We start from the raw sequence: 25745 nt of genomic DNA on the forward strand, positions 1-25745 counted from the left end.
TTTAGAAATCTAAAAAAAAATGTGTTGCAACTTAAATTAGTTATGGACTCAACTAGATATTCTTTCTATTGAGCATTCATGATGATTTGTGCTCATGATGCTATAGTGTTTCTCTGTGTGCAAAAGGTTTGAGGTGGTCACAATGGGTCGCTTCCCATCAGTGTACACCCCATATTATTTCAGTCTCTACTGTTTATACATTTGTGTATTTGGGTCACAATACAATTTCATGCATTCATTCATTTCTGAACCTCTCTGCTGGCTAAAAAAACTTTTGGTCTCTTTTTAAATTCTAGTCCCACCTGGTTTAGAGGATAAACTCACAGGCTGTATGTGTTCTTGATACACAGTTGCCTGCTAATAGATATGAAATAACATTGGCGCTGATAGCAGCAGAAACAGTTGTAGCAGCCGCAGCACTGAAACAGAAGCAATATGTTCTCTATCCTTTGTGACTGCCTAAACTTCAGGTCAAGGGTTGAAGCAGGATTGGCAAAGGAGATTTGGAAGCGGTTCAGCCAGGGTGACACAAATGTATCCAAACCTTTACATGAGGTCAACAAACATCTCTCAGGAATCTGTTCTCACCTTTGAGCTACGCTGTTCCTTGTTAGGACTGTACCACCTCAGAATTCACACGGGGGGGGGGGGGGAGGATTGCTGTTTCAAAGCTGCTCAATCGACCTATGGCTTCTAGGCAACTCGGTTTATTCAGGAGCATTGAATAAATTTTCAAGTCAATTTTGGAAATTGGAGAGTATTTGGTGCCATATTAGGCAAAGGGGCTACGGTGGCATACAACAGATCTTGATTTTTGGAAGTGAAAATAAATGAAGCATGTGTGATCTCTTGTGTGAGTGTATCCATACCCCACCCTCATTTACCGCTTATAAAACATTAGCAATAGCAACAACTTCCCTCATAGTCCCTACAGATCGGTTTAGTTGATCAAGGCCTTTCCAAATTCACCTCTGATTTTACTTTAGGTGACATTTTGTGGAAATTCCAGCATATACTGAAACACGCCCATTTCCCACAAACTAAATGAGCTCTTAAAGCAAGGAGTTTCTAATAACTTGGTTAATGGAGATTCTGTTAGATTTGTGATTTGTGTTTGCATTGCTGGCTGCACTGCAGTATCGAGCCTCATTGTTGCAACATGTTCGTCAATAACTGCCATGTTAAAGCCCCCTTTTTAAAAAGCCCATACGTCTAAAGAAATCTCACTTGATTCTTGTGGTTGAGCTATGGACACCCCCTACTTTTGGATATATTATTTTATTGCTTCCATAAATCCCCTGATGGTCAACAGTGGTGGTAGTTGAGAGAGGGTGGAATCAATACAATGAGTCTTGATGATATACAGTGATAGGCATCATAATTTTCAGAAGCATAGCGCACCAAGCAAACCTGCAATAAGTGGAAGTAATGGCCATTGAGAAAGATTAATATTATAGCACTAGTAATGGATTTTGTCCATTATCAGAATACATGCTCAATTAAAAAAAAGCCAGTGGGTCTGGTTGGGTATCTTTTCATGCTCAAGACTAGGAAACAATTGATCCTAGCCTTGTTTGATTTCCACCCTGATAGCAAGGAAGACCTCACTTATATCCATGTAAAAATGAGAGAACACTCATTAGGGATGGAAAATACCAAGAGATATAGTTGAGGAACCGGAAGTGCTCATTAAATAGGTCATTGGTCACGTTTCTTTTTAAAATTAGGAATGCTGGAGCTCCAGCTTGCCTCCAGGACTGGCTCTCTGACCTAGAAATTCTTCCCCTGGAATCCACAAAGGGTTGGAACTTAATTCTGATGCCGTCTAATGGAAATTGTTGGTTGGTTGGTTTCAGTAAGTGTTTTTCCTCAAGATCCTCTACCCAGTTTACACTTTCTGTGAGGGTTTGTGTGCAGTCCAGGATTTCTGGGCTATATACATATTACAGAGGGATTAATTAAATAACTGGAGGAACAAGGTTGTGGTTGGAAAAAAGGTGGGTGGTAGGACTGCGGGGAAAACAAAGTGAGAAAGATTACAGCGACATCATGATTTGCAGCTTTTAAAGAGGCAGGACGGTTTCACATGGCAACCCTGTATTTAACAAGGGAACAGGCATAATGGTCCAGGAAAGAGATCTTGATGGGAAATGTAGCCCACGTCCAAAGCATGGGGTGATTAAGCATGGGGTGTGCCCACTGGGTTTCTGTTTCTTGATCATCAGCCTTCTAAGTTTTATGTTTGAAACTGAGGGGTCATTTAGAAACAACACCGACACACCACCTTGTGATGTTGTGTGGGGTCTACTGCCTAAAAGAAAATGTCAGAAATTCCATTGGTTTTCTGCTTGCTTCCTTTCCTTCTAATTGTTCAGGCTCCATCCTGTGCCCCTTCAATGTCTAGCCCTTAATACTTAATCCCACACTGTTTTGCAGTTATCCACCCAAGTGGATGCTGTGTCTGACTTCATGTTGACGTGAACGAGAGCTTGTACTTATTCCGCTTTTAGCTTCTGTTACATGTACAACTTCTCATAGTACGTGTTTTTAGATGGCGACTACTCACGAGTTCTAGAGTTGAGGCAGATTAAGTATCCTCACGCTTATGTATCTGATTTCCATTTAGCTTTACCATTCCCGTCCTTCATGCTGAGCTTTTAACAGCTGTCCAGTTTTCATCAAGTTTCCCTATCACTTATTCACTACTGGGAAATCCCCCCCCCCTGAAGCAACAGAAACACAGAGATACCACCTAGGAAAAACACCTTCCATTTTATTGACTTGCTGCTATGCTTCCTCTTCAAAGTCTGTTGCCCACTGTGATGGTGATGCTGGTGATGTTTTTGCCTTGAGGAAATGCAGAGATTAGTTTCCCCAACATTTGATCTACAGATTAGGAAGGTGTGTCTCATTGCACTAAGATGAATACAATGGTATTTCCAAATGGCCCTACTTCTGTGCCAAAACCTGTCCTCCATGTTTTCTTCCCCTGCAAAAAAATAAATAAATATCTTCAATTTTCCTCCTCATTCTCAGGGTTTAGAATTTCTTTATCATTTCATGGGGTGCAGGATTGAGCCTAATTTGACACACTGCACAGTGGCCGTGGATGGTGTGTTTTCTTTATTCCCATTGAACATTCCTTCACTGCTCTGACTGCAGGCTTCACAGCTGCCTCTGCTTCCTGGTCTGAAAAAGTCCAGCAGTAGAAAGTCACATCTATACCATACATTTAAAGCATAAGACTCCCCCCCCAAAGGATTCTGGGAACTGCAGTTTGGGGTGCTAGGATTTGTAACTAAGCGAGGAGTAAACTACAGTTCCCAGAGGGGAGGCCATGTGCTTTAAATGTATGGTGTGGCAGTGACCTTTTCTCCTGAAGTCCCTTAGTGGGCTAGAGAGGCCAGCTGCCAGTTGCAGGATCCAGGCTCATTTGTTATCCTTTCAATATGCCCGTAAGGTAACTGGGATTGTAAGCTCTCTTCTACGAATGCCCTACTGAAAGCAATGCAGAAGCAATACTGAAAGCCCTGCATGACACTTCACACCCACTGAGATGTCCTTTTCCATGCAGCTCTTAAAGCGACCTCACCATCTCCCTGCATGAACGGACTGCAGCCTAGCACACACGGCTCTTTCATTCAGCTGCCCACTGCAGGAGAATAACAATAAAAAAATGAACAATGACTACTGCAATCAACTCACGATAATATCACCAAGGCAACTATCTGCAAACAAACAATAAACGTCCATAAAAATGGCTAAGGCAGTTTCTTTCCCAAATAGGTTTTATCCTAAACAATAGCAAACACGGTCAATCAAGAGTTCACTAGTAATATATCAGTGGTTCAGTGTTCATTTTTTCTCTTTCCAAAACAGATTTTATCTTGAACAATTGCAAATGCAGTAATAAAGAGTCCACTTGTGATATACCAGTGGTTCAGTGCTCGGACGTCGTTCCCGTAATCCAACGTTTCGTCACTAGAAAGCTTAGTCATCAAGCTTTGTAGTAAATAATAAACAAGAGAAGACAGTATGTAAACGACTTAAAGCAGGGGTACATCTGTCCCCATATGCATGTTTCCATCGGGAGGAGCATAGAAAGAGGACGCTGTTCTTCAGTTTGTTAAACCTGAACCACTGATATATTACAAGTGAACTCTTTATGTACTGCGTTTGCTATGTTTAAGATAAAACCTATTTGGGAGAGAAACTACCTTTGCCATTTTTATGGATGTTTATTGTTGCCTTGGTGATATTATTCTGTGTTGTTCACTGCAGGTAGAAATCGTTGCCTTTTAGAGAAGCTTTTAGGGAAGCTCTAGGTTAAAGGTCACATTTAGATTTGACACCTTGGTTTTCCAGACGAAGTCTCTTGGGGCTGTCTTGAACTAAGGCCTATTTAGCATAGACCCACTAAAATTAATGAACCGAAGTTAGTCAATAAACTTCAGTGGGTCTACTTTGAGTAAGACTTGGTTGAAGACAACCCTTAGGACTGGTTTAAATTTAGCTGGCACGCTAGCAGAAACCAGTGCAATGGCTTCCTCTCGTGCAGTGGGGCTCCCTCCCCTCCATCTCCCCCAAATCCTCATCGGAGAGCTGGGAGAGCCCCCAAAACAGCACTTGGAAGAGAGGAGGAGGGGATCATTCTGTCTGACAAGCAAGTAGCGTGGCATAGGGGGAAACAGGCATGAGTTAAAGGCAACACACCATTATTGGGGTGGGGATTGGGATGCCTTTTAGGGCACTTCCAGAAACATGACAATGGGTTGTTATGGCAACAGGTTTTTCTTTTTTAAAAACTCATTGGATTTCCATCAGGTAGGGTAAATCTGGATTAGATTGGGGAAAGCTAGGTACTGACATTTTAATGTTCACTATGTCATAAGGACACTGGAAATAATCTTGGATGCATGTGGAGCACTGATACAGACCGATTTTTCTCTCGGCACTTAAAACAGTTTGAGTAGAGTGGTCGGATGGAAGGGGGAGCAGGGCTGCTATACCTGCTGCAATCCTGCTTTTCTACATCTGTTAAAGGTGCCAGGAATCCTGCCCTCCTTTTCATCCCACCACCCATCTTCTGAACCTCTCTTCCACTTTTGGTGTGGTTGCATGTATAAAGGAGCAGCTTTTATAGAAACGTTTGAGGGAAATGGAATGTAAATGTTTAAAACAAGTCATGCATAAAAGTTAATATGCAAAATGTTGAGATTCTTAGGAAGCACTTTCCTGCCAGATCTCCTGTTGATCTGAGAGCCACATCTTGCTTGGAATTGGTGTATATGTTCAAGCAGGGCACTTGATGCGCAGCAGAGGATACGAGGCAGCTTTAATGATCACAGTTTTAAAAATAAAGAACGGAGACCCTTGACAACTGGATGAAAGACTCTTCTACCCAGCACAGATATACTGGTATAGGGAAATGTGCAGAACTGCTGCCTGTTATGAGCAGCTCATTCCACTGAATGGGACCTTGGCCCTCTGCCCCAAAGTCCTGGCCTGGCTGGCACCACACCAGAGTTCTGTCAAGGTAGGGACCATTGCGCAAGCTATTACAAATGCGAGTCCTGGGCACATTCCTGGTACTTTATTGGTAGTTATGATGTGGGGCCATAACATTAGAGTTGGCCTCAAGATCAGTGCTAATAAAGCTGAAATGGAACTAAAAGCTTCTTCCAAGCTGCTTATCGTTGTTTATCTTGAAATGGACTCAGTTCCCTCCTAGAAATGGCATTGGATAAGGTTTCAAGGGACTGCCTGTGATTCTTGTCAACAGGAATATTGTGTGTTCAACCACTAAAGGATTAGGCTGCAGCTGGGCTATTTTAGGTCTCCCTCCAAGGAAAACTATATCACATACCAGACAGCTTTGCTTATTTGTTTTTTTTTTTTTAAAGAATTCTTCATTCAGCAGGGGAAGAAACATCCTTTTCAACAAAGCAACAGAATGCTAATGTTGATGGTTCAAATGAAGTGCTTTTGCTTGAGTAAGGTAGTGGAAAGTGTGGTAGTGTCTTAGCTCCAGGGTTTCTCCAGATAATTTAGGCTCTCTGACCTGGAAGCCATTTCCCTTGTTCTCAGATGAACAAGGGGGCATATCCATACTATGAACTAATAACAGTTCATAAATATGAGGAGGTTTTTCCTGTCAGTGTAATTGTTAAGACTTTCTCCAGAGAATTCTGAGAACTATACAACACCACAGTTAGAAAATCCATTCATATCTATGAGGCGGATTTTATATCCATTTAATTGTTAAGGTTTTCCCCAGGGAATTTTGGGAACTGAGAATTCTGAGAACTGGGAATCCTTTCAACACAGCTTCCTACCGCTGTCCAATAAGACTCTAAAATTGGGCCCTGACAGGAGTACAGACAGGCAACTGACAGGTCCAATGAAAGAGGTTGTGTGGGTTTTTAGATGAAGGTTTAAGGTGTTTTATTCACTTTCGTTCGGTAAATTTGCCTACCACTGTTCACCTAATGGCGATTTACAGCACAATTAATCCCAACAATAATAAAACCACGATAAACCCATTTGAATAAAACTATGAACAACGTCACATTCTTTAGAGATACCTGGGTTATTCTGTTGGTATGCTGGCTTGCATATGACTGGAACCAAACTGGATATTTTATTTCTTTTACTGGCTTCTCCTTTGGATTTGATGGATTTATATTTGAACATGGTTGTAAAACTCCTCTGAGGGGCAACTTAACCTAAAAAGTACTGTATACAGTATAAAAGCTTTTAAAACTAACAAATAGGGAATGGGTCTAGGAAAAGGAAGCATTTTCTGCAGAGACTGCATTTGAAACTGGCTGGCTGTCTTTGGGATTTAGTGGTGCCCATCTTTGGTCTGGCTTTAAATTCCAGCTTGCCGATATAGTTCCTCATTCACGCAAAGCTATAAGGGAGATGATCTTCAAAGGCACTTTTGACAGTTGGGCTGTTTGATGTTAGTTATGCCTTTGACATTCTACCCTTCCCAACTTTAGAAAGACGTTAACTGCTTCCCCCCCGCCACCACCACCACTGGGGCGAAATGCTGTTGTCTCAGCCATGAAAGTTGCATGCATACCTTTTAAGAGTCATTACTCTGCACTTCTGGAAGATTAGCCTGTGAGGCCGCCTCCTCCTCCTCCTCCTCCTTACATGAACACAGATGTTCTATCATACATCTAAGGCTGTGATCCTGTGCATGGTTACTTAGGAATTAGTGATGTTAATGGAACATCTGAGTAAATATTGGTTTGTGGACTGGACTCTAAGCCACCTCACCTCACCAGTTCCCAAGTATCGAAGTAAAACAACAGGACATTGCAGTTCAGGATTCAGTCCATTCAAATGCATTTTGAATGTTAACGTGCTATGATTTAAAAATATTCTGATGATAGATTTTCTGTCAGATACAGAGATTCCAACTGTTATGGGTGAGGCAGAACATGAAGTGAGATCAATGGAGTGACTCTGGATTAAAGTGGCGAATATGGCCCATAGTCAGCTGCTGCCAACAATGCATAGGATTTACTCCTGTGGTTGTTGGGAGTTAAAAATAAAAAGCTTAACTTTAAACAATAAAGCTTGCCTCTCCATTGAACTATTTGATAGTGGCCTTTGACAGAGCCATGCGTGGTTTGCTTTGATCTGTTCCCTATTGTTTCTTGTTTGCTTTTTTGTTTCAGATGTCAAATAACCCATGTGCCAGGTAACATTCCATGCATGCCTTGCCTGTCAACTGGCAGGTCTTGCAGAGTGACTCTGGACAGAAAGGAAGACTCCCTATCCCAGCCATGGCTGCACCAAGGAAAGGTTTAAGCGCCTCCCCTCCCGATGGTGGCTGGGGGTGGATGATTGTGATCGGCTGCTTCCTTGTTACTATCTGCACGAGAGCTGTAACAAGGTAAGGGCGTTTATGGGTGTGATTCTCCACCCAGCTTTTGTTGTTGTTATCCCCTGCTTGAAAGCGGTGGGAAATGCTACCTCGTGGTCCAGGAATGGAGGATGTTAATTAATTCATCTGGACACTTCTTATCCACGTTATCTGCAGAATGATTACAGCAGTCCACTGGATAGCTCAGTTGGTTAGAGCACGGTGCTGATAAAACCAAGGTCACAGGGACAGCTGCATAGTTCTGTATTGCGTGAGATTGGACTAGATGATCCTCAAAGTTCCTCCCAACTAAGTCTAATAACAGCAGGATTGCTTTGCTAAGGCAGCATTAAAAGTGTGTCACATACATTGAGAAAGACCCAGGTGGATCACCTGAGGGGAGTGCATTGAACTATGGATGTGACATCTCTCTGCATCCCTGATACATGATGGTACCTTCCTCTGCAGAGCCGCTAAGACATGTAGAGTTGTAGCCAGCTGTGTCATACTCTTGAGTACACTACTGAACTTGTTGGCTTTGAGTTAGTCAACCCATAGAGTGGATGAGGGCCATCAAGCTGATACTGAATCCAGACAGGATGGGTTCCATCCAGATAAAGTGAGTGGATGGAGGCTTGCAACCAGTGCTGTTTGGACATGTACTTCCCCTGGAGGACAAAGAGTGGAATTCTGGAGTTCTCCATGCCAACTGGGGAAGCTCGAGTGGTGATAGCAGCCAGGAGTGTTTTTTACCATTTAGACTGGTATGCCAACTGTGCACCAGTCTGACCTTGCCTCAGTTATCCAAGTGTTAGTGATATGCGGGCTGGATTTCTGCAACGTGCTTCACATAGGACTGTCTTTGAAGACTGCCAATAACATAAGAAGATCCCTGCTGGATCAGGCCAGTGCTCAATGTTCTCTTCTCGGTACAGCCAACCAGATGACTTCAATTGGTACAGAAAACAGCTGGCTGTGTCCTGTTAGGAGCCTGGCAATTGGTTCACGAGGCACTTATGCTGATTGCCAGTGCATTGCCAATTCAAAATGAGGTGGTTACATTTATTTAAAAGGGAGCAGTTTGCATCCCCATCAGGGCACGGGGCTGAAGCTTCTCTGCCCACCTCAGCACTGTGCCAACTTTTTTCCATTTTGCTGCCACCTTCAAAATTGGTGGGCTCTTGGGAATCTATTTTGAGCAGGACAGAAGAATTTGTGGGGGGCGGGGAGCAGATCAAACCATTGGGAATCAGAGTTAGGCACCTTAGCTTTGAAAACTTAAATGCTTCGGATCTGAGTTATTTTGAGGACTGCCTTTGCAGCCTGTCCATATGTTAAGATCTGCAACGGAGGCCCTCACATGCCTGCCACTGAGAGGGTGGAGAGCATAAGAGGGAGGCCACAGTGGCCTCACATTTCTAGAAACCCCATCGTCATACATATCCAGGAGAGCCCTGGATACCCTCCTTTGTTTCCTTCTGATTTCCTTCTGAGATTATTTTCCTGTAGCAGTTTTGCTTGGATAATTTATGTGTGCATTTCTTGCTTTTATTAATAAATGTGAGGTTTTAATTGCAATTGTACTGTATTGCATTTTCTTTTGTAATCTGCCTTTGCGGTGGTGGTGGTGTTTGACCTTTACAAGGCAACTTAAAAGTACTGTTTTTGGCATTGGATTTAGTAAAACTGCAGAATAAGCTCCTTTTCCAGACCTGGGCATAGCCTGGGGTGGGGACTTGTTAAGGAATACAAAGGTGCTGATGACCAGTCAGATTCTTGAGGCTGAGCAAATGAGGTTGCCAGGGTAACAGTGGGCGTGATGTCACCACAGGGGAAAATGTCCTTTTTTAAAAACGAGGCTTGGCTTGCATTTTTAGCAAGGGTTTTGGGGAAGAAGAAGGGGGGGGCTAGAGGTCATGTGGGCCGAGGGATGGACAAGCTGTATGGAGGAGACACAGGAATTATGTTTTGGTTGCATTTAAATCCAGTGCTGTGTCGCTGTAGCAAGCAAGTCCCTCTTGAGATGTGATGCTCAGAACCCTCTCTCCATCCAGACTCAGGTGTAAATAACAAACCATATTTCATAAAGACCCTACAGCCTCCACTGTGCCTAAAGGAAACATAAGCCCTGGTTGGGTGCCAAGACCCTTGTATCTTGCACTGCTCAGCAGAGGTTGGGGTGGCTGATAACAGTACTTTAAATAACTAAAATTAGTCTTAGCACCCGAGGCCACAAGGGTCTTTTCTATACAATAACAGATTAAGCAGCTTATACAACTTGCTGCTCTTTCATCACATCCTAATCTTGCTGTCTGAGGCTTACTCTGCTTAGTGATAGCACTGGCCTAAGTTCACAACCTTTCCAAAAATTATGCAAGAGGATGGCAAATGGAAGAACCAAGGTGAGGACGACCTCTTGTTAGCACTGCCACCTTGTCAAAGTCTCTGCATAATGAAATCCTGGCAAACCAGCTCCCCCTTGATTTTTCAAAGGTTGTCTTGCCCTGTACAGGCGACACCCAAAGGTGTTCTTGGCCCTCATGCATGTCAGCGGAGCAAACGCAAACCCATTCCACCCCTGTCCCAAAGGACCCGTGCATTGGTGGTTGCACATTGCTTGAATGCACACAAAATTATTGCCACCTGTATTCTGAGTTGTTTTTGCCCCAACCGTTGTTGATGTTGATTGATTGGTTGCAATGTTGGTGTCAGGGAATGGTCTGAAGGTGAGTACTGGAGAATGCATTCTATGGCAGACCAGCTTCTCTCCAATGGAGAGCTGGAGGGGGAAGAGTCTCCCTCCTTGTCCACATGTTCAGAAGCAGAGAGAGAGAGACAGGAGCTGAACAGCTTAGGGAGGAGTTAGCTAGTTTCAACATAATGACAAGAGAACCAGAAGAGAGGGGGCATCAAGTTGAGATGTCTCTTGAGAGTGTAGGGGACCCCCCCCCCGTTCACCATGGACTCAGAGGTCCAAATGTATCAGAGAGCAAAGGAGTCAGAGGGAGGGACAAACTTCCCATTGACACCCAAAATGCTGCAGAAGTCGGAAGGAGAATTAGACTAGCCAACTGCCCTCCTTGCGGAGAGCTGGAATAGAAGGACTATAAATCTATCAACTGCTCATTAATTCTTATCTGTGACGTTTCCGAAGGGAGTGGAGGACTCTCCATGCCTGACAGTTGGTGACTCTTTAAAAAAGTTATAATTTTGATGTGAGCCACCTTGTGCAGAACGTGACACATCAGTTTAGGAAATATTTCCCATGACCAAGACACTTTGTAATATGATTTACACTTGTTCAAAAAGTAATTATTAAGTTTGTTTAATAATTATATTTGTTCAATAAAAAAGACCCCTATCCAGTGGGACTGCTGCACATGCCTGATGAGCTGTATGCTGTTTTGTCTCGGTGGGCAACGTGAGGGACAGAAAGACAGCAGGTTTCTTGGTTCTGCCCTGTTTTTTGAGGACTTGCCTGACATGACTCATGTCTCAGACATTGGTTGTGCAATCCCTTTCCACGACTACCCTCAGTGAGACTGGTGAGTGACCCAAGAAGGCCCCTTCTCTATATATACTCTTCAAGCATCTTAGATATTCAGAAAATATCTGATACGGCCTTCCTTCAAAATAGAAAATAGAAGAAGAAAAAATTGGCCAGCGTTCAGCGTTTGCATAATACACATGTGTTTTGGAGACAAAATTATTCCTCCAGGTGTTGCTCTTCAACCACATAACACATATCATGCAAACTACAACACTGATTCAGAGCCGCTTTTCACAAACTGTGCAAGGACTGTTCCAGAGTGCATTGCACAAATTAAAATGCATTTGGCCCCGAAGTGTGGAGGAGATTTAGGCAAGCCTGTCTCTGTTGGTTTGCAAATGTGGCTTCAGTTCCATTTTCTTCCTGATGATAAAACTTTAAGAAATAGAATTATACATGGAATTTTGTTCCCACCAACCCAAGAAGGGCAGAAACGTCCAGCCAAATATTTAACATTGCAGGCTGTGTCTGCTAACTTGTCTAGAGGAAAGAGACTGAAGCCTCAGAACATGGACCAGGAGGAATATCCTGCAGCTATACCAAGTGTGACAGATGACACAACTGGGGAGCACATGAAAATGGGCCTCGGTGTTCCAGCCAAATCAGCTGGCACGGAAAGACAGCTCTGAGTTGTTTTTCAGAGGTGAATGTGTTTCAGTTAATGCTGTATCACGATGAGCTTGAAACAAACACTGCCATTAATCATCAGTTGTGCACACACGGGCCCCTCGGAAGGGCAGTTTTCTGTCATGTTTGCAGTTTTCCTAGGAGGAAGCTTGTTTATCTGTATGAAGCAAGGGGAATGTCTTATCTAAAATGGAGAAAAGCCTTTTTAATCCACACCTCTTGTGTGTGTGTGTCTTGCACAGAACAGAGAAAACTGATGTATAGATCACAATAATCGGACATAAACATTATAAGCTTCAAGCTCCATTTCGTATTCCTTCATAAGAACACCACTCAGTAGATCTGTGTTGTTCAGAACAATGCACCTGTGCATGTACAGGCTCTGTGCATACCTGGGATAGGAGCTTTAGTCTGAGACTACACAAAAGACGGTCAGCCACCGTCACCCTCCTGTTTCTTACAGAAACAATCTTTCTCATTTCTCTTTGAGGGAAATATTTGAGGGCTTATTTGAAAGAAGGTGCCCAGTAACCCTCACAACAGGGTAAAATCCATGGCTAAATAGTCAATGTCCATTGGCCACGAGGACCATATTCTGCCTCCACAGTCAGACGCAGTAGGCCTCTGAGTGCCAGTTGCTAGGAAACACAAGTGAGGAGAGTGTTGTTGGGCTCAGGTTCTGCTGGTGGGTTTCCCAGAGGCATCTGGCTGGCCTCTATGAGAACAGGGTGCTGGAGTATATGGGCCATGGACCTGATCCAGCAGGGCTCTTCTTACTCTATTAAAAATAAGTCTCCCTGAAATAACAAACTGGGCCTTGAGCCCAAAGACATTCCAAGGCTCCTTGGTGCCCTCAAAGTGAAAACTAAATGGAGTCCACACACTGGTGAGGAGAAATGGACAATTTGACATTCTTAAATACTAATCTCCACCCCCAAAAAAAGAAATCTGTAAAATTTTCAGGTTTCCTTGCTTTGCTAATGGTAGGGCTGCTTGATTATCAGGAGTTACCAACCTTTTGCGACCTGGGGGCATATTTTCAAACCAAAGAAACTGTTGTTGGCAGCACACAGGGGCCCCAACTCTCACTTCCCCTACCCCCTTGAAAATCCCTCTGTGTCTGGGCATGGAAAAGGGTAAAAGAGTACTGGGAAATGATTGATAATGAATTGAAAAAAAAAAGTTTAAAATTACTCCCCCCCCAAAAACCCCCAGAGTTCTTTCTGTTAGGGATAATTCAGACTGAAATTCCCACGTGTAAGAAAAGGTGGTTTATGTATGCACCAACTGCGGCCCATGCTTTGTTAGCCCAAAAATGGAAAACGAGCAAGGTCCCAACCGAAGAAAATTGGCAATTTAAGTTGACAGAATATGCACAGCTTGCAGACTTAACATATAGAATAAGAGAACAAGAAGAACATACGTTTAAAGAAGATTGGAAAAGGTTTATTGAATATATGGAAAATAATTGTGTACATCTGAAAATGCTGGCAGTATTAAGATAAATTCAATGGTGTAAATAAGTTTTGATGGATGTAATAATGGAAAACTGACTGGTATAGTTTTTGTAAAATATGCAGGGATATAAGATATGTAAAATGAACCATGAAAAGAGAAGAAGGGAAGTCGGTGATATCTTAAGTATGTAAAATGTTTATCTGAAATTATAAAACAGGAAATTTAATAAAACACACACACACACAATCCCTCTGTGCCTCAATTTGGGGTTTTTTGGTTGAGCAGTGGGGAGTATTCTGTTGGCTAAAGCTCCATGAATGTTACTTAACTTTAGATAAATGATAGATAAATGATAGATGATAGATAGATAGATAGATAGATAGATAGATGATAGATAGATACATAGATATAGATAGCTAATAGTGCTCATATTCATTTCTATTATTTCCATTCCTGCCCTCGGGTGAACACATGAATTATGGCAATTTCCACTCCCCTTTCCCTTGCTTTGACATCCCTAGCTCAAAAAGCACAAGGAACCATGTTGAATCAACTCTCTGCCTTTCACTTGGAATCCACCATACATCTTAAGTTAGTTTCCATTTATTCTTTAACTGCAGTAGCATAACATGTTGAATTAAATGTGTGTGTGTGTTTTCCAGGTGCATCTCAATTTTTTTTGTGGAGTTCCAGACTTACTTTGCTCAAGATTATGCCCGGACAGCTTGGATCCATTCCATAGTAGACTGTGCTACAATGTTTTGTGGTGAGTATTTGGATCAATTGTGTGTATGGGTGAAGTACTTTTAGGCTGCAGTCCTATGCCTAAAAGTCTCATTCAATTCAGTAGGACTTCCTTCTGGGCAAATATGCATAAGATTGTGCTGCACATCTCCTTTTAGTAACGGTTTGATACATAGTCATAAAAAAACCAGAACTAAATGAGCAGAGTTTCTGGTTTAGACCTGCCTGATGATCAGAACAAGCAATTCCACACAATCTCTCCAGTTTCCAGTTGTTTCATTTCATTTATAGTGCACTGCTTTCCTGTTATGGTTTAAAATACACAATATGCATTTTAGTAATCAGGGAATTAAAGTTTAAGGCAGGTACTGATTGGAGAAACTTTTAGGATGCACTCCCATCACTTTGTTTTGGACTACAGTGGTAGCTCTACTTACGAATGTGATCTGTTTCATGGTGCCGTTCGCACTCCAAAGGTCTGTAAGTAGAGTGTCGCTACTGCGTGTGCGCAAAGCGCAATAGAGCACTTCTGCACATGCATGAAGCGCACAGATTGCTTCTGTGTGCGCGGCGAACCCAGAAGTAAACACTTCCAGGTTGGCCGCGTTTGTAACCTGAAAAGCCGCAACTTGAAGCAAATGTAACACGAGGTGTGACTGTAATTACACAAGCTGAAATGCAAAACTCACAGGGTACAATTCACTTCCTGGCCTCCGAAGCCATATTTGCGCAAGCAGAAGAGAATTGGCACTTCTTTCCATGAAAGACCTTTTAAAAAATGGTGGTATTTGACTTAAGTTTTATTCAGAGCAGACCTACTGAAATGAGTTAAGCCCATTCACTTCAGTGAGCCTACTCTGAATAACATTTTAGTACGTTTAAAAAATTCACAGACCAGCATGGAAAAAAGACAGAACAGATTTATGAATGGGTATGTTTAGAACTGAGACAGAGTAGAAACAGGCCAATCTGCTCATCCCAACTCACATCTATTGTCAAGTGTCACCTGGGAAGGGGATGACATGGGCTCCTTTGACCCGTATGTCTATTGCTTCCCCATCTGGAAACCATCACTCACTGAGAATTCCCTTATGAGATAATCTCTACCCACATTTCATTTATGAGATGCACAGAGTCATCATGGGGCATAGAACCTATTTTTTCCTCATCGGAGGATAACATTTCAACATAACTTAGGGAGTGTGTTATTAATTTAAATGCACAGATCACCTGGGCTCTAGAGCGGATGCTAATATTTTCTTTTATCCCCCTCCCCACCGTTCTTGATTTATTTTTAATTTTTTTGAAGGGAAACAGCCATGGTTGAAAGCTTTATGGAGGGTAGGGTGCAGAACCCATGGCAGCCTTTCTCTCTGTTTGATTTGGGAGCACCACAGATATGTGTGTATCCCTTTTTAGTACACAGAAATCTATCCCCAATGTGCATGCTTGTCCATGTGAAAGTACATGTGTTCAAATGGGGATGCACCCCATTGACTGCCTCATTTTCATTTTAAGCTCCACTGGGGAGTTTCATCAGCAATCACCTCTCCTGCCAAGTGGGCATCATTCTGGGAGGACTTCTTGCATCTGCTGGACTTATCCTGAGCTCCTTTGCCACAAGACTAGAGCATCTTTACCTTTCCTTAGGAATTCTTACAGGTATCATACTATTACTACTACTACTACTACTACTACTATTACTATTACTATTGCTGTTATTATTGTAGCATCGATACTATTATTCTCCATGCTTCAGGAACCTCCTCTGAGAGCCCAGTTCTGTGCATTTTTCTGGGAAATAGGCTCTGCTGCTTAATTCATTGAGACTTAACCCCAGATAGGCATCTAGAGAACTGCAACCTTGCAGCAGAGCTCCATGCATGTTGCTCAGGAGACTAATTTGACTTGTTTGTGTGTTGTGTGTGTTTAGGGCTGCAGCCGCTGCCCAAAATCCAGCTGGTCGTCCTGGTGCTGTTGCTTCACCAGAGGCACCCACTAATGGAGGACAAGAGGAGATGATGTTGGCTGATTCTCTCTCCACCTGCAGGCTCTGGTAGTCCCTGAAAATCTGTCTTGGAGGGTTGAGGGACCCCTCAGAGCATATTTGTGGGGGAACACTGAAGGCTGCAGAGAGGAGGAGAGATGGGGTGTGGGGTGTGTGTGGAAACTCTCCCCTCCTCCTCCATTAGTGGACATATCTGTTAATGGATCAGAATATCTTATGCTTTTACGTATGACCAGCTGTCTGTTTCCCAACTACGTATTTGAATTAGGACACCATAATTCCATTTTACAGATTGGGAACTGAGGTAAGGAGACAGTGACTTGAACAAAGCCATACAGTGAGAACCATAACTATGGTGAGATGTGGAGAGGGGAAAAGGAGGGAACCTGGTCAACAAAATCAGGAATATGAAGGAAACAATCAGAACAAAGCCAAGGTTACTTTTGAAAATAATAATAATTCTGACATGGATCCTCAGATTACAAATTCAAATGTTGGAAATCACAATGGGATCTTAATTTTGAAATTCAGAAATGCAGGTTTGTTGTTTTGGTGGAATGCCATAATTGTTTGCCTATGACTGTTCAAATGTTGGTGTTACAATGTGAGGGTCACCAATGACACCTTTTGAAGTTCTGGTCAAATTTCCCACTATTTCTCACTAAGATTCTCAAGTCTGTAGCTGAAAATTCTGCCTCTCAAACTCTGGATTCTGAAAATTCATCAGATTTCAAGTGATTACATGATTCCCCAATTAAAGGCCACACATTGTGACAGTGTGAAGTAAGCACACCAGTTAACCTTCTGTGGTTAATTCGCTAAATTTAATGTGGAACCAGCATCTTCAGCTGATTATATTGCCTGGGATCATCCCCAGCGAATTCAGCCGTGTGTGTGTGTGTGTGCGCATGTGTGTGTGTGTGTGTGTGTGAAATAACCTGCAATGTTCTGCTAGTTCGTTTTCTTAAAAAATTAGGAACAGAAATGTTTACACAGAAATTGCTGACTTGTTAAAACTCACATTATAGCCACGGTGATGGGAGCTTAGTGCACAGACCCCTGCAGTTTAATAACAATTTTGTAGAAATGCTGTACTCAAATGCTGCCAATAGCTTGTTTGCTAAGAAAAAAAAGGTCCCTGTTATGGCACATATTGTGCGAGTGCTTCAGTATCAGCCTTCAGCTCAGCTATTGCCCAAAAATAACCAGCACTTTGTACTAGCAGATTTCCTTCGTGCCTTGGCAGCTTCCTGAATGACAATTACTATGAGAACCGTCTATGGAACTCACTGCTACAAGATATGATGGCGAGCCCTCAGTTCAGTGTGCCTCTTGAACATAGCAAAAATCTGAGAGCAAACTATGGAAGGAGGGCTATTTTCTTTATGCTGATCTCATTGGCCTCTTGCATGGTTAACAGAGAAAAGAAACAGTGATGGAATCTGCATTGCTAACAAATCGTGTTTTGCTTGTGTTTGTGATTTTCTTCTTCCAGGCCTGGGATTTGCACTTTCTTATTCACCAGCCATAGCCATGGTGGGCAACTATTTCAACAAGAGGAAAGCCCTGGCTTATGGGATGGCCATGTCAGGCAGCGGCATTGGCACCTTCATCCTGGCCCCGGTGGTCCAGCTCCTAATTGAACAGTTTTCCTGGCGGGGAGCCTTGCTCATCCTGGGAGGTTTTGTTTTAAACCTCTGCGTCTGCGGTGCCTTGATGAGACCGGTTGCGGGCAAAGAGGACCGCAAGGGCGTGCCCGACTTCCCGGAGCAGGAGTTTGGGCCGGAAGCACAGAAGCAGGACTTGACGCAGTGGTCGGTCTGCTCCCCTCTGATCAAAGTCTGGTCCCACAAATACCTGTGCCAGTGCTCATGGCAGGAGTACCACTTTCTGCTGATGCCGGACTTTGTGGTGCTCGCGGTGTCCGTCTTGTTCATGGCTTACGGCTGCAGCCCCCTCTTCGTTTACCTGGTGCCTTATGCCTTAAGGGTCGGGATGAGTCATCAGCAGGCGGCCTTCCTCATGTCCATCCTTGGGGTCGTCGACATCATCGGCAACATCACTTTTGGATGGCTGACAGATAGACGGTAATGGCCAAGAGCGATGACATAGAAAGCTGGGTGATGTGGGATGACGACCCCCATTGCATGCCCCACGGATTATTTTCCATGTCAAGAAGAGTGCATCTTTCCTTCCTCCCCCCTTCAGCATTAACAATTTTATTGTGGTACCCATTTTATTCAGTACATCTCGGACTGCGTATCGCTGCTAAATATTACAGGCTAGTTGGGACAAGGGTGGCACTGTGGTCTAAACCACTGAGCCTCTTGGGCTTGCTGATCGGAAGGTCGGCGGTTCGAATCCCCACAATGAGGTGAGCTCCCGTTGCTCTGTCCCAGCTCCTGCCAACCTAGCAGTTCGAAAGCATGCCAGTGCAAGTAGATAAATAGGTACTGGTGCAGCAGGAAGGTTTCAGTGTCCTCTGGCACTTGTCATGGTCCTCTGTGTGCCTGTAGCAGTTTAGTCCTGCTGGCCACATGACCTGGAAAACTGTCTGTGGACAAATGCCGGCTCCCTTGGCCTGAAAGTGAGATGAGTGCCACAACCCCATAGTCGCCTTTGACTGGACTTAACTGTCCAGGGGTCCTTTACCCTTTTATTACAGGCTAGAGTCCACAACCAAAGGAGACAAAAATCCAACAAATGCAACAGAGCATGTCCAGGCAGAAAACATGAGGATCAGCCCATGGAGTTGCCGATAGATAGATGATAGATAGATAGATAGATAGATAGATAGATAGATAGATAGATAGATAGATAGATAGACAGACCCCAGCTACAGTGAAGATCACAGATATCAGATGAAATAAATATTACTTCATTGCAACTGACTCTCTTGCCTACTGCCTTGCAGGTGTTTGAAGAAGTATCGTTATGTTTGCTACTTCTTTGCGGTGGGGATGGATGGCCTGTGCTGCCTTTTCCTTCCGGTGCTCCAGAGCTTTCCGCTCCTTGTGCCTTTCTCCTTCACCTTCGGCTATTTCGATGGAGCCTACATCACGCTTCTCCCAGTGGTGACCGCGGACGTGGTGGGCACGGCTTCCTTGTCATCTGCCCTTGGGGTGGTGTACTTCCTTCATGCAATACCCTACCTAATCAGCCCACCTGTTGCAGGTCAGTTTTGTATGTGAATCGGCTTCCCTAGTTATGTATGAATCTCAGGTACATGGCTTTACCGGCTCCTTCCTTTTCTTTCCAACTGCTGTTTGGATTCCTCTTGCACTAAACTGAACACCAGAGGGCAATACATTCCTTCTGTATGCAAGGCAAATGCAAGAAAGAGGACCCTAGAGAGGTCCAGTTAAGAGGGAAAAAAAACAAAACAGCAGACACCATACTGCATTGTTGCAGTAATATGTGACAGATCTGAACAGAGTTCTTCATTGTCTTCTGGGTATTTTTCTTCATTCTCTCACTGTGAACTTTCAGTGCGAAATCACACCTTGTTTTCCTTAACTGCTCTAATGCAAAGGCCACCCGTGGATACTCTTGTGCTGCTATTTAGAAGTAGCGTTTGCCGCTGCCACCAAATGTCTGCGTCAAGGCAACTCAAATTATCTGCCAAAGAAATTGGAACCATTCGCCTTATATGAGCTATGCAGACCAAACAGTCTGGCAGGTCTGGGTTTAAACTCTTACTCAGCTGTGAAGCTCATTGGGGGACTAGGACTCAGTCACTCTCAGCCTGATCCCTCCTCATGGGATTGTTCTGAGGACAAAGCGGGGCAACCCACATCCATGCAGATGACCATGGGATACAGAGGTTGTTGATAATACCTCCTGCTGCTTCTAGTTGCATTGTACCTAGCAATGTAGAGAGTGGAAGCCCTGCCTGTCATATTGCTCAGCATGTCCTCTGGCTTTCGAGATTTCACCAGGTACCATCAACACATTTTCAAGGATGACCTTTGCAGTCATAAGGGTTAGGTGCTCCCTAATGCATAGGGACACAGGTGGTGCTGTGGATTAAACCACAGAGCCTAGGACTTGCCTATCAGAAGGCCTATCATAAGGTCGGCGGTTCGAATCCCCGCGACGGGGTGCGCTGCTCTGGTTCGCCAGAAGAGGCTTAGTCATGCTGGCCACATGACCTGGAAGCTGTACGCCGCCTCCCTCGGCCAATAAAGTGAGATGAGCGCCGCAACCCCAGTCGGTCACGACTGGACCTAATGGTCAGAGGTCCCTTTATCTTTACCTTTTAATGCATTCTTAATATTGTACACTGCCCTGGAATCATTTGATATAAATTGAAATAATAATAATAATAATAATAATAATAATAATAATAATAATAATAATAATAATAATGGCAGCAATGTTGTATCTTTCCCTACAGGTTGGCTTGTGGACACTACTGGCAACTACATGGCCTCATTTCTGCTGTGTGGGTTTTCCATGATATTCAGCTCGATGCTACTGTGTTGCGCAAGACTAGCCAAGAAGGCGAAACGGACTCCCTTGAGGCCTGGGGCCAAGCAACCAAGCTGGACAAATGGAGCCATTGTCTATTCTGTAACTAGAGAATTAGATCCCAGAGGTGTGGAGCTGCTGGCCAGTGAGGCAAACAGTCATAGCAAAAGATGACAACGTGCTTGAAAGGGCCCTCCCCCTCTCCTTAGCGTACCCAATAACCTTTTGCTAAGATAGATTTTTGTTAAGTCTTGCTACACTATTTGAAGATGTTCCTCCCCACTGGAAGAAAGGAGAGAAGGAATGCGCCTTTGCATGGGACTTTTGTTTTCTGTCCTTTCAGCAGGTAAAAAGCCTGTGCCCTAATGAGGGTAGCAGAGAAGGAGGAAGTTCTTCTCTGAGGATGTAGTTAAGATAGTTTCTATCGCAGTGCCGGGGGAGGTTGAGGTTGGCCCTGCATGCACAAAGAAGGCAAACTAGACATTCAAATAGATGATAAAACTGTGTGTAAAACAATGTTGACACAGTAAAAAGCCTTTTAATTTTGCACGTGGCTGCTCTTGTCTGGAATAAGCAGGGATGAAAAAAGGTTAAATGCGTTCTTTGGTTAACTCTGAAAATCAACAGATGCTTACTGACTTCTGCAAAGGAACTCAGCTGCAGAACTGCTGCTTTATACTGTGGTTAACTTCATTTCAAAAGGTCACAAAATATGCTTTATGATGTGCCTGGATTTGATAAACAACTGGGTTGTGGCTTTTGGAAGGCTGGCGATTCTCACAGGTTTCTTCTTTAAAACACCTGAAAACAATTTGTAGTAATCAGAGGGAACGAATGGAAGGAACGAATTTCCATTTGAAAAAACTCATAGCGAAGCTGGCTCTAGTATCACAAGGCGTTCTTGCGACATTGCTGGTATGGAGGCAGCTTTCTACTGAGCAATACTGAGCTTTTGCAGTATTGATGTGCAAAGTAAACACACTCAAATATGTTGAGTACATGCATCCAACCATGTGGGTTCTTGCTTGTGATGTAGCCACTTAAGTGCAGTTGTCTATGGTAAGCTTCGCCCTCTTGTTTGGGAAGCATAATACAATGAAAGGGGCCTTCGTTAAATTTAACTAAGGTTTGTTCCTATATTTTAAAGGCTTTTTGATTTCCTAAAAGGCAGTTAATTTTAGCTTTGAAATTCTTTGTGTGCTTGTTCTGCTCAGTTGCACACATATTAAAACCCAGAGAACGTTCATTGTTGATGAGTGCATGCTAGAGATGGGGGAGAAATGAGTTCAGTTTGCATTTGAAGTTGATGCAGATGAATTCTTCATTCCTTCAGTGAATACATCCAGTGTTAATAATGCAGGTGGCACTGTGGTCTAAACCACTGAACCTCTTGGGCTTGCCGATCAGAAGGTCAGGGGTTCGAATCCCCGTGATGGAGTGAGCTCCTGTTGCTCTGTCCCAGCTCACGCCAACCTAGCAGTTCGAAAGCAAGTAGATAAATAGGTACCGTTGTAGTGGGAAATTAAACTGTTTCCATGAGCTCTGGCTTCCATCACAGTGTTCCATTGCACCAGAAGCAGTTTAGTCATGCTGGTCACATGACACAGAAAGCTGTCTATGGACAAACGCCGGCTCCCTCAGCCTGAAAGCGAGATGAGCACTGCATCCCATAGTTGCCTTTGACTGGACTTAACTGTCCAGGGGTCCTTTGCCTTTACCTTTTTTTAATAATGAACATTCTCTGGGTTCAGATGATCTTGATAGTGAACAGACACAGTTTACACTTCCTGAACAATACGTGAGCCGAAACACAGTGCTCCTTAAAAATTTGCATCTTTTGCCTTGTATTTCTCCAACGGAGAATGTGTACAGTACATGTGATTGAAAAGTGCACGTGGAATGCATATATTAGCGAAATCCAGCCCCTGCCCAACAAAGATACTTTCTGTCAGAAGAAAACTGCTTGACAAAATGCATATACTAAGCAGAATTATGCAGCACAAATGGAAGGTATTTCTCTGCGTTTCAGCCACATCTCCTGCTTAATACCACAACAATTATAAATCATTGCAGTGACTCTGTTTCTAGGCGTAGCTGGCCACATTTCCTTGTTCATGGTGCAGTTATGTGGGTGCAACCTGTTTGTGTGAGGCAGCTCTCTCTCTGCAGTTGTGGTCACTTCAAGTAACCTGTTTTGTGGCATGGCTGGAATCTGCACATCTGTACTGAAGCGGTTTTATATATATAACTTCCCACGTAGGTGGCAAATGGTTTTGCATTGTTCACAGTTGGTGTGTTTTGGGCCTTGCCTGTTCTATTGGCCAAAAATAAGAATTCTAGTACATGATTACCTACATGCAGGAGAGACATTCCAATAATGGTTGATCTTACAAATGGCTACTAGACCTCTTCAAGGTTCCTTTTAAAGCAAACCATGAGGAAACTTTTTGGGTCACTCAAGGGTAATCCATGAGGTGACACATGCTGGTGGTGTGCAGAACCAGAGAATTAAGTGGGTGGGACTGTCTCTTCTTCCTCCTCCTCCTCCTCTTCTTCTTCTTCCCTGTTAAACATGTAAAGCCAACATGTTCTCAAAAGAAACTTTGGGAGCCATCACCCCAATTATATAAGGAACCCACTATTGATCTTTGAACATGTCTGTTGTCACCACTTGGACATTCCACTGCTAGCTGCTAAAAACCGATGATTTTCTGAGCTAATCCTTCCATTGTAAATCAGAGTCTGTTGCATAAATAGCTAGGCAATTTAATATTAAGTTAACAGCTTGCTTTCATCAGTTTCAAAAGGTTAATCAGTATAAAAATTTCCAAACCAAACCAGTGATCAAAGACTGAACACACACTTCCCCAAAGCTACATTTGGCTAAATATTCTACTGAATTTAATTGTGTTCATGTGTAACTCAGGGGAGTTAGTGCCTGCAGTCCATGCAGTGTGCATGCCCCAGCCACAGCCACAAGTTATCAGTTGCTCTTCCTTTCACAAAGATGTTCAGATCTCACACGACACACAGTATTGTATTGCCGGGACTGGCAGGTGCTGCCACAAGGATACAACTCATTGTTTCCTCCATACAACTTTTCACAGTATGCTTTCCTAAGGCCCTGCTAGGTAGCCAACACAGCTTCCTCCAGGTGTTATAGGTAACAACTCCCACTAGGCCTTGACAGCTTGTGTTGGCTGGGGTGGATAGGAATTGGAGGGTATCCAGTTGGCCAGGGCTGCATTAGTACAGACATATTTTTCTGTCCTGAGAGAATGAGTAGGTTTTCACAGTAGCTCATTTAGCTCAGCACAACTTTGGGGCAATGTTTTAGCACCCGTGTTACAAATCTTTGAACACCTGCAGTGAACACTATTCCACTTATAAATTTGCATTTCAGCTTAGTTGGCAGAACACGAGACTCTTGATCTCAGGTTTGTGAGTTTGAGCCCCATGTTGGGCCTACGATTCCTGCATTGCAGGGGGTTGGACTCAGGGTCCCTTCCAGCTTTACAGTTCTGTGATCTATGAAAATGCTATTAAATAATAGTTATTAAAGAATAAGTACAACGAGCAACAGGCTAGAATGAGACACCAGAAACAACTGTGTTTCATTTGAAATGCTTGAAGGCTGGTACAAATATTCCGGCTGTGTCTGTCTTTAAATTTACTCCCTTTAAATGTATTCCCCTGCACAACCAACCTACAATCTCTGTTGCACCTGGCATCTCATTTTCTACTGCACAGCAGAGGACTGTAAACAAATTGTGAGTACTGTGAACACGGTCACAGAATTCATACCAGAAGTCAATCCTATTGGGAGGCTAAGGATGGAGATGGCCACTATTGCTACACAAAAACCTCCCGTTTATTTACATCACCCTTATGATAAACATTCCAGCTTCTAGCTACCAATTTTACAATTGCAGATTTCAGTTTGAAACTTCAAATGTGGAAGATGAGCCATTAAATGCCCGAATTGAGCTCAGCAATTCTTTGCTGTGACCAAAGTATTGTAGTCTGTAAGTTCCTGGTTCAGTATTGCTTTGAATGTGCCATTGTAATTGAGATGTGCTTCGTCCCCAGTTGCCTTTTTGCCAGATGAACCTGGTTGGGAGAGTGAGGGTGATGGATTAAGCCAAGTCAGAGAATACACAAGCAACAGTTACCAGAAAAGTACATTTCATTGGGCAAAATATTCCCGCACTGCAGGGAATTGGACAAGATGAGCCTTGTGGCCCCTTCTAGCCCTACAGTTCAATGATTCTATGGGAGAAAGGGACACAATGGATCCCTGTTGTGTGCTTCCCAGTCCCTTGTCTTCAGGAAAGGATTGGGAAATGAGATTGCAAGCAGGCAATTACCGGTAGTAGTTTTTTATTGGAACGTAGGCAAGCTAATGACTATGGGATGTCCAGATCGCTATTTGAAATGTCACAGTTTGCATTTCATGGTGTCTGCTTCCTATGCCCAACTGGAATGAGCAAGGCCCCTGATATTACAAGCAACAAATTTCAAATTAGATGTTGAGACATTTAAAGCCATAATTGCTGAAGGTTAACATAATATACCTATATATAAGCCAATTCATCGACTTCGTATTTTCACATTTATATTTCCCGTTTCTACTGTATGAAACAGGCTGCATCAGTGATAATTTTGCACAAAAAGGAATACAGTTGTCTGGTGGCCCCCAACTTGATAAAAGATTGCACCAAGCAAGCCTCCCTGGGGAGTGCATTCCACAAATCTGGAAGCAGAGGTGCATGCCATTGCTTTTGGAGGACATAATCAAGAACAAGCTACATGACACATGGGGAGGCTTCGAAAGAAAAATTCCCTCCCAGGTTGTAGTCCCAATAAAAGCCACTGCTCTGTAAATTGCTGTTTGGAATGGAATAGAAGCTCTCACTGGAACCAAGAAGAACTTGCATCTTGTACCAAGGAATTTTCGACAGTACTTTGGCAGAGAAGCATAAGGGTTAAATCTCCCTGCCTACAATTGT

The 25745-nt window shown here is 43.3% G+C and overlaps 2 protein-coding genes and 1 long non-coding RNA gene across 3 annotated transcripts in view; 1 reads left to right on the top strand and 2 right to left on the bottom strand.

Moving 5' to 3' along the window:
• SLC16A12 (solute carrier family 16 member 12) overlaps positions 1-21283 on the top strand; it is a 43806-nt gene extending 22523 nt beyond the window's left edge. Inside the window, exons 4-9 of the mRNA XM_081912977.1 lie at positions 7692-7909; positions 14177-14280; positions 15777-15920; positions 17762-18353; positions 19181-19440; positions 20663-21283. Coding sequence (XP_081769103.1) covers positions 7725-7909; positions 14177-14280; positions 15777-15920; positions 17762-18353; positions 19181-19440; positions 20663-20910 — 1533 coding nt within the window. The 5' untranslated portion in view covers positions 7692-7724 and the 3' untranslated portion in view covers positions 20911-21283. The remainder of the gene's footprint in view (positions 1-7691; positions 7910-14176; positions 14281-15776; positions 15921-17761; positions 18354-19180; positions 19441-20662) is intronic.
• LOC309370888 overlaps positions 1-25745 on the bottom strand; it is a 238162-nt gene that overhangs the window by 28641 nt on the left and 183776 nt on the right. The gene's annotated exons all lie outside the window — the stretch shown is intronic.
• ASAH2 (N-acylsphingosine amidohydrolase 2) overlaps positions 23332-25745 on the bottom strand; it is a 39601-nt gene continuing 37187 nt past the window's right edge. Inside the window, exon 22 of the mRNA XM_081912968.1 lies at positions 23332-24846. Coding sequence (XP_081769094.1) covers positions 24672-24846 — 175 coding nt within the window. The 3' untranslated portion in view covers positions 23332-24671. The remainder of the gene's footprint in view (positions 24847-25745) is intronic.

Source organism: Podarcis melisellensis (assembly GCF_964234715.1).
Source record: "Podarcis melisellensis genome assembly, chromosome: 5".
In the NCBI taxonomy this organism is placed as follows: Eukaryota; Metazoa; Chordata; class Lepidosauria; order Squamata; family Lacertidae; genus Podarcis; species Podarcis melisellensis.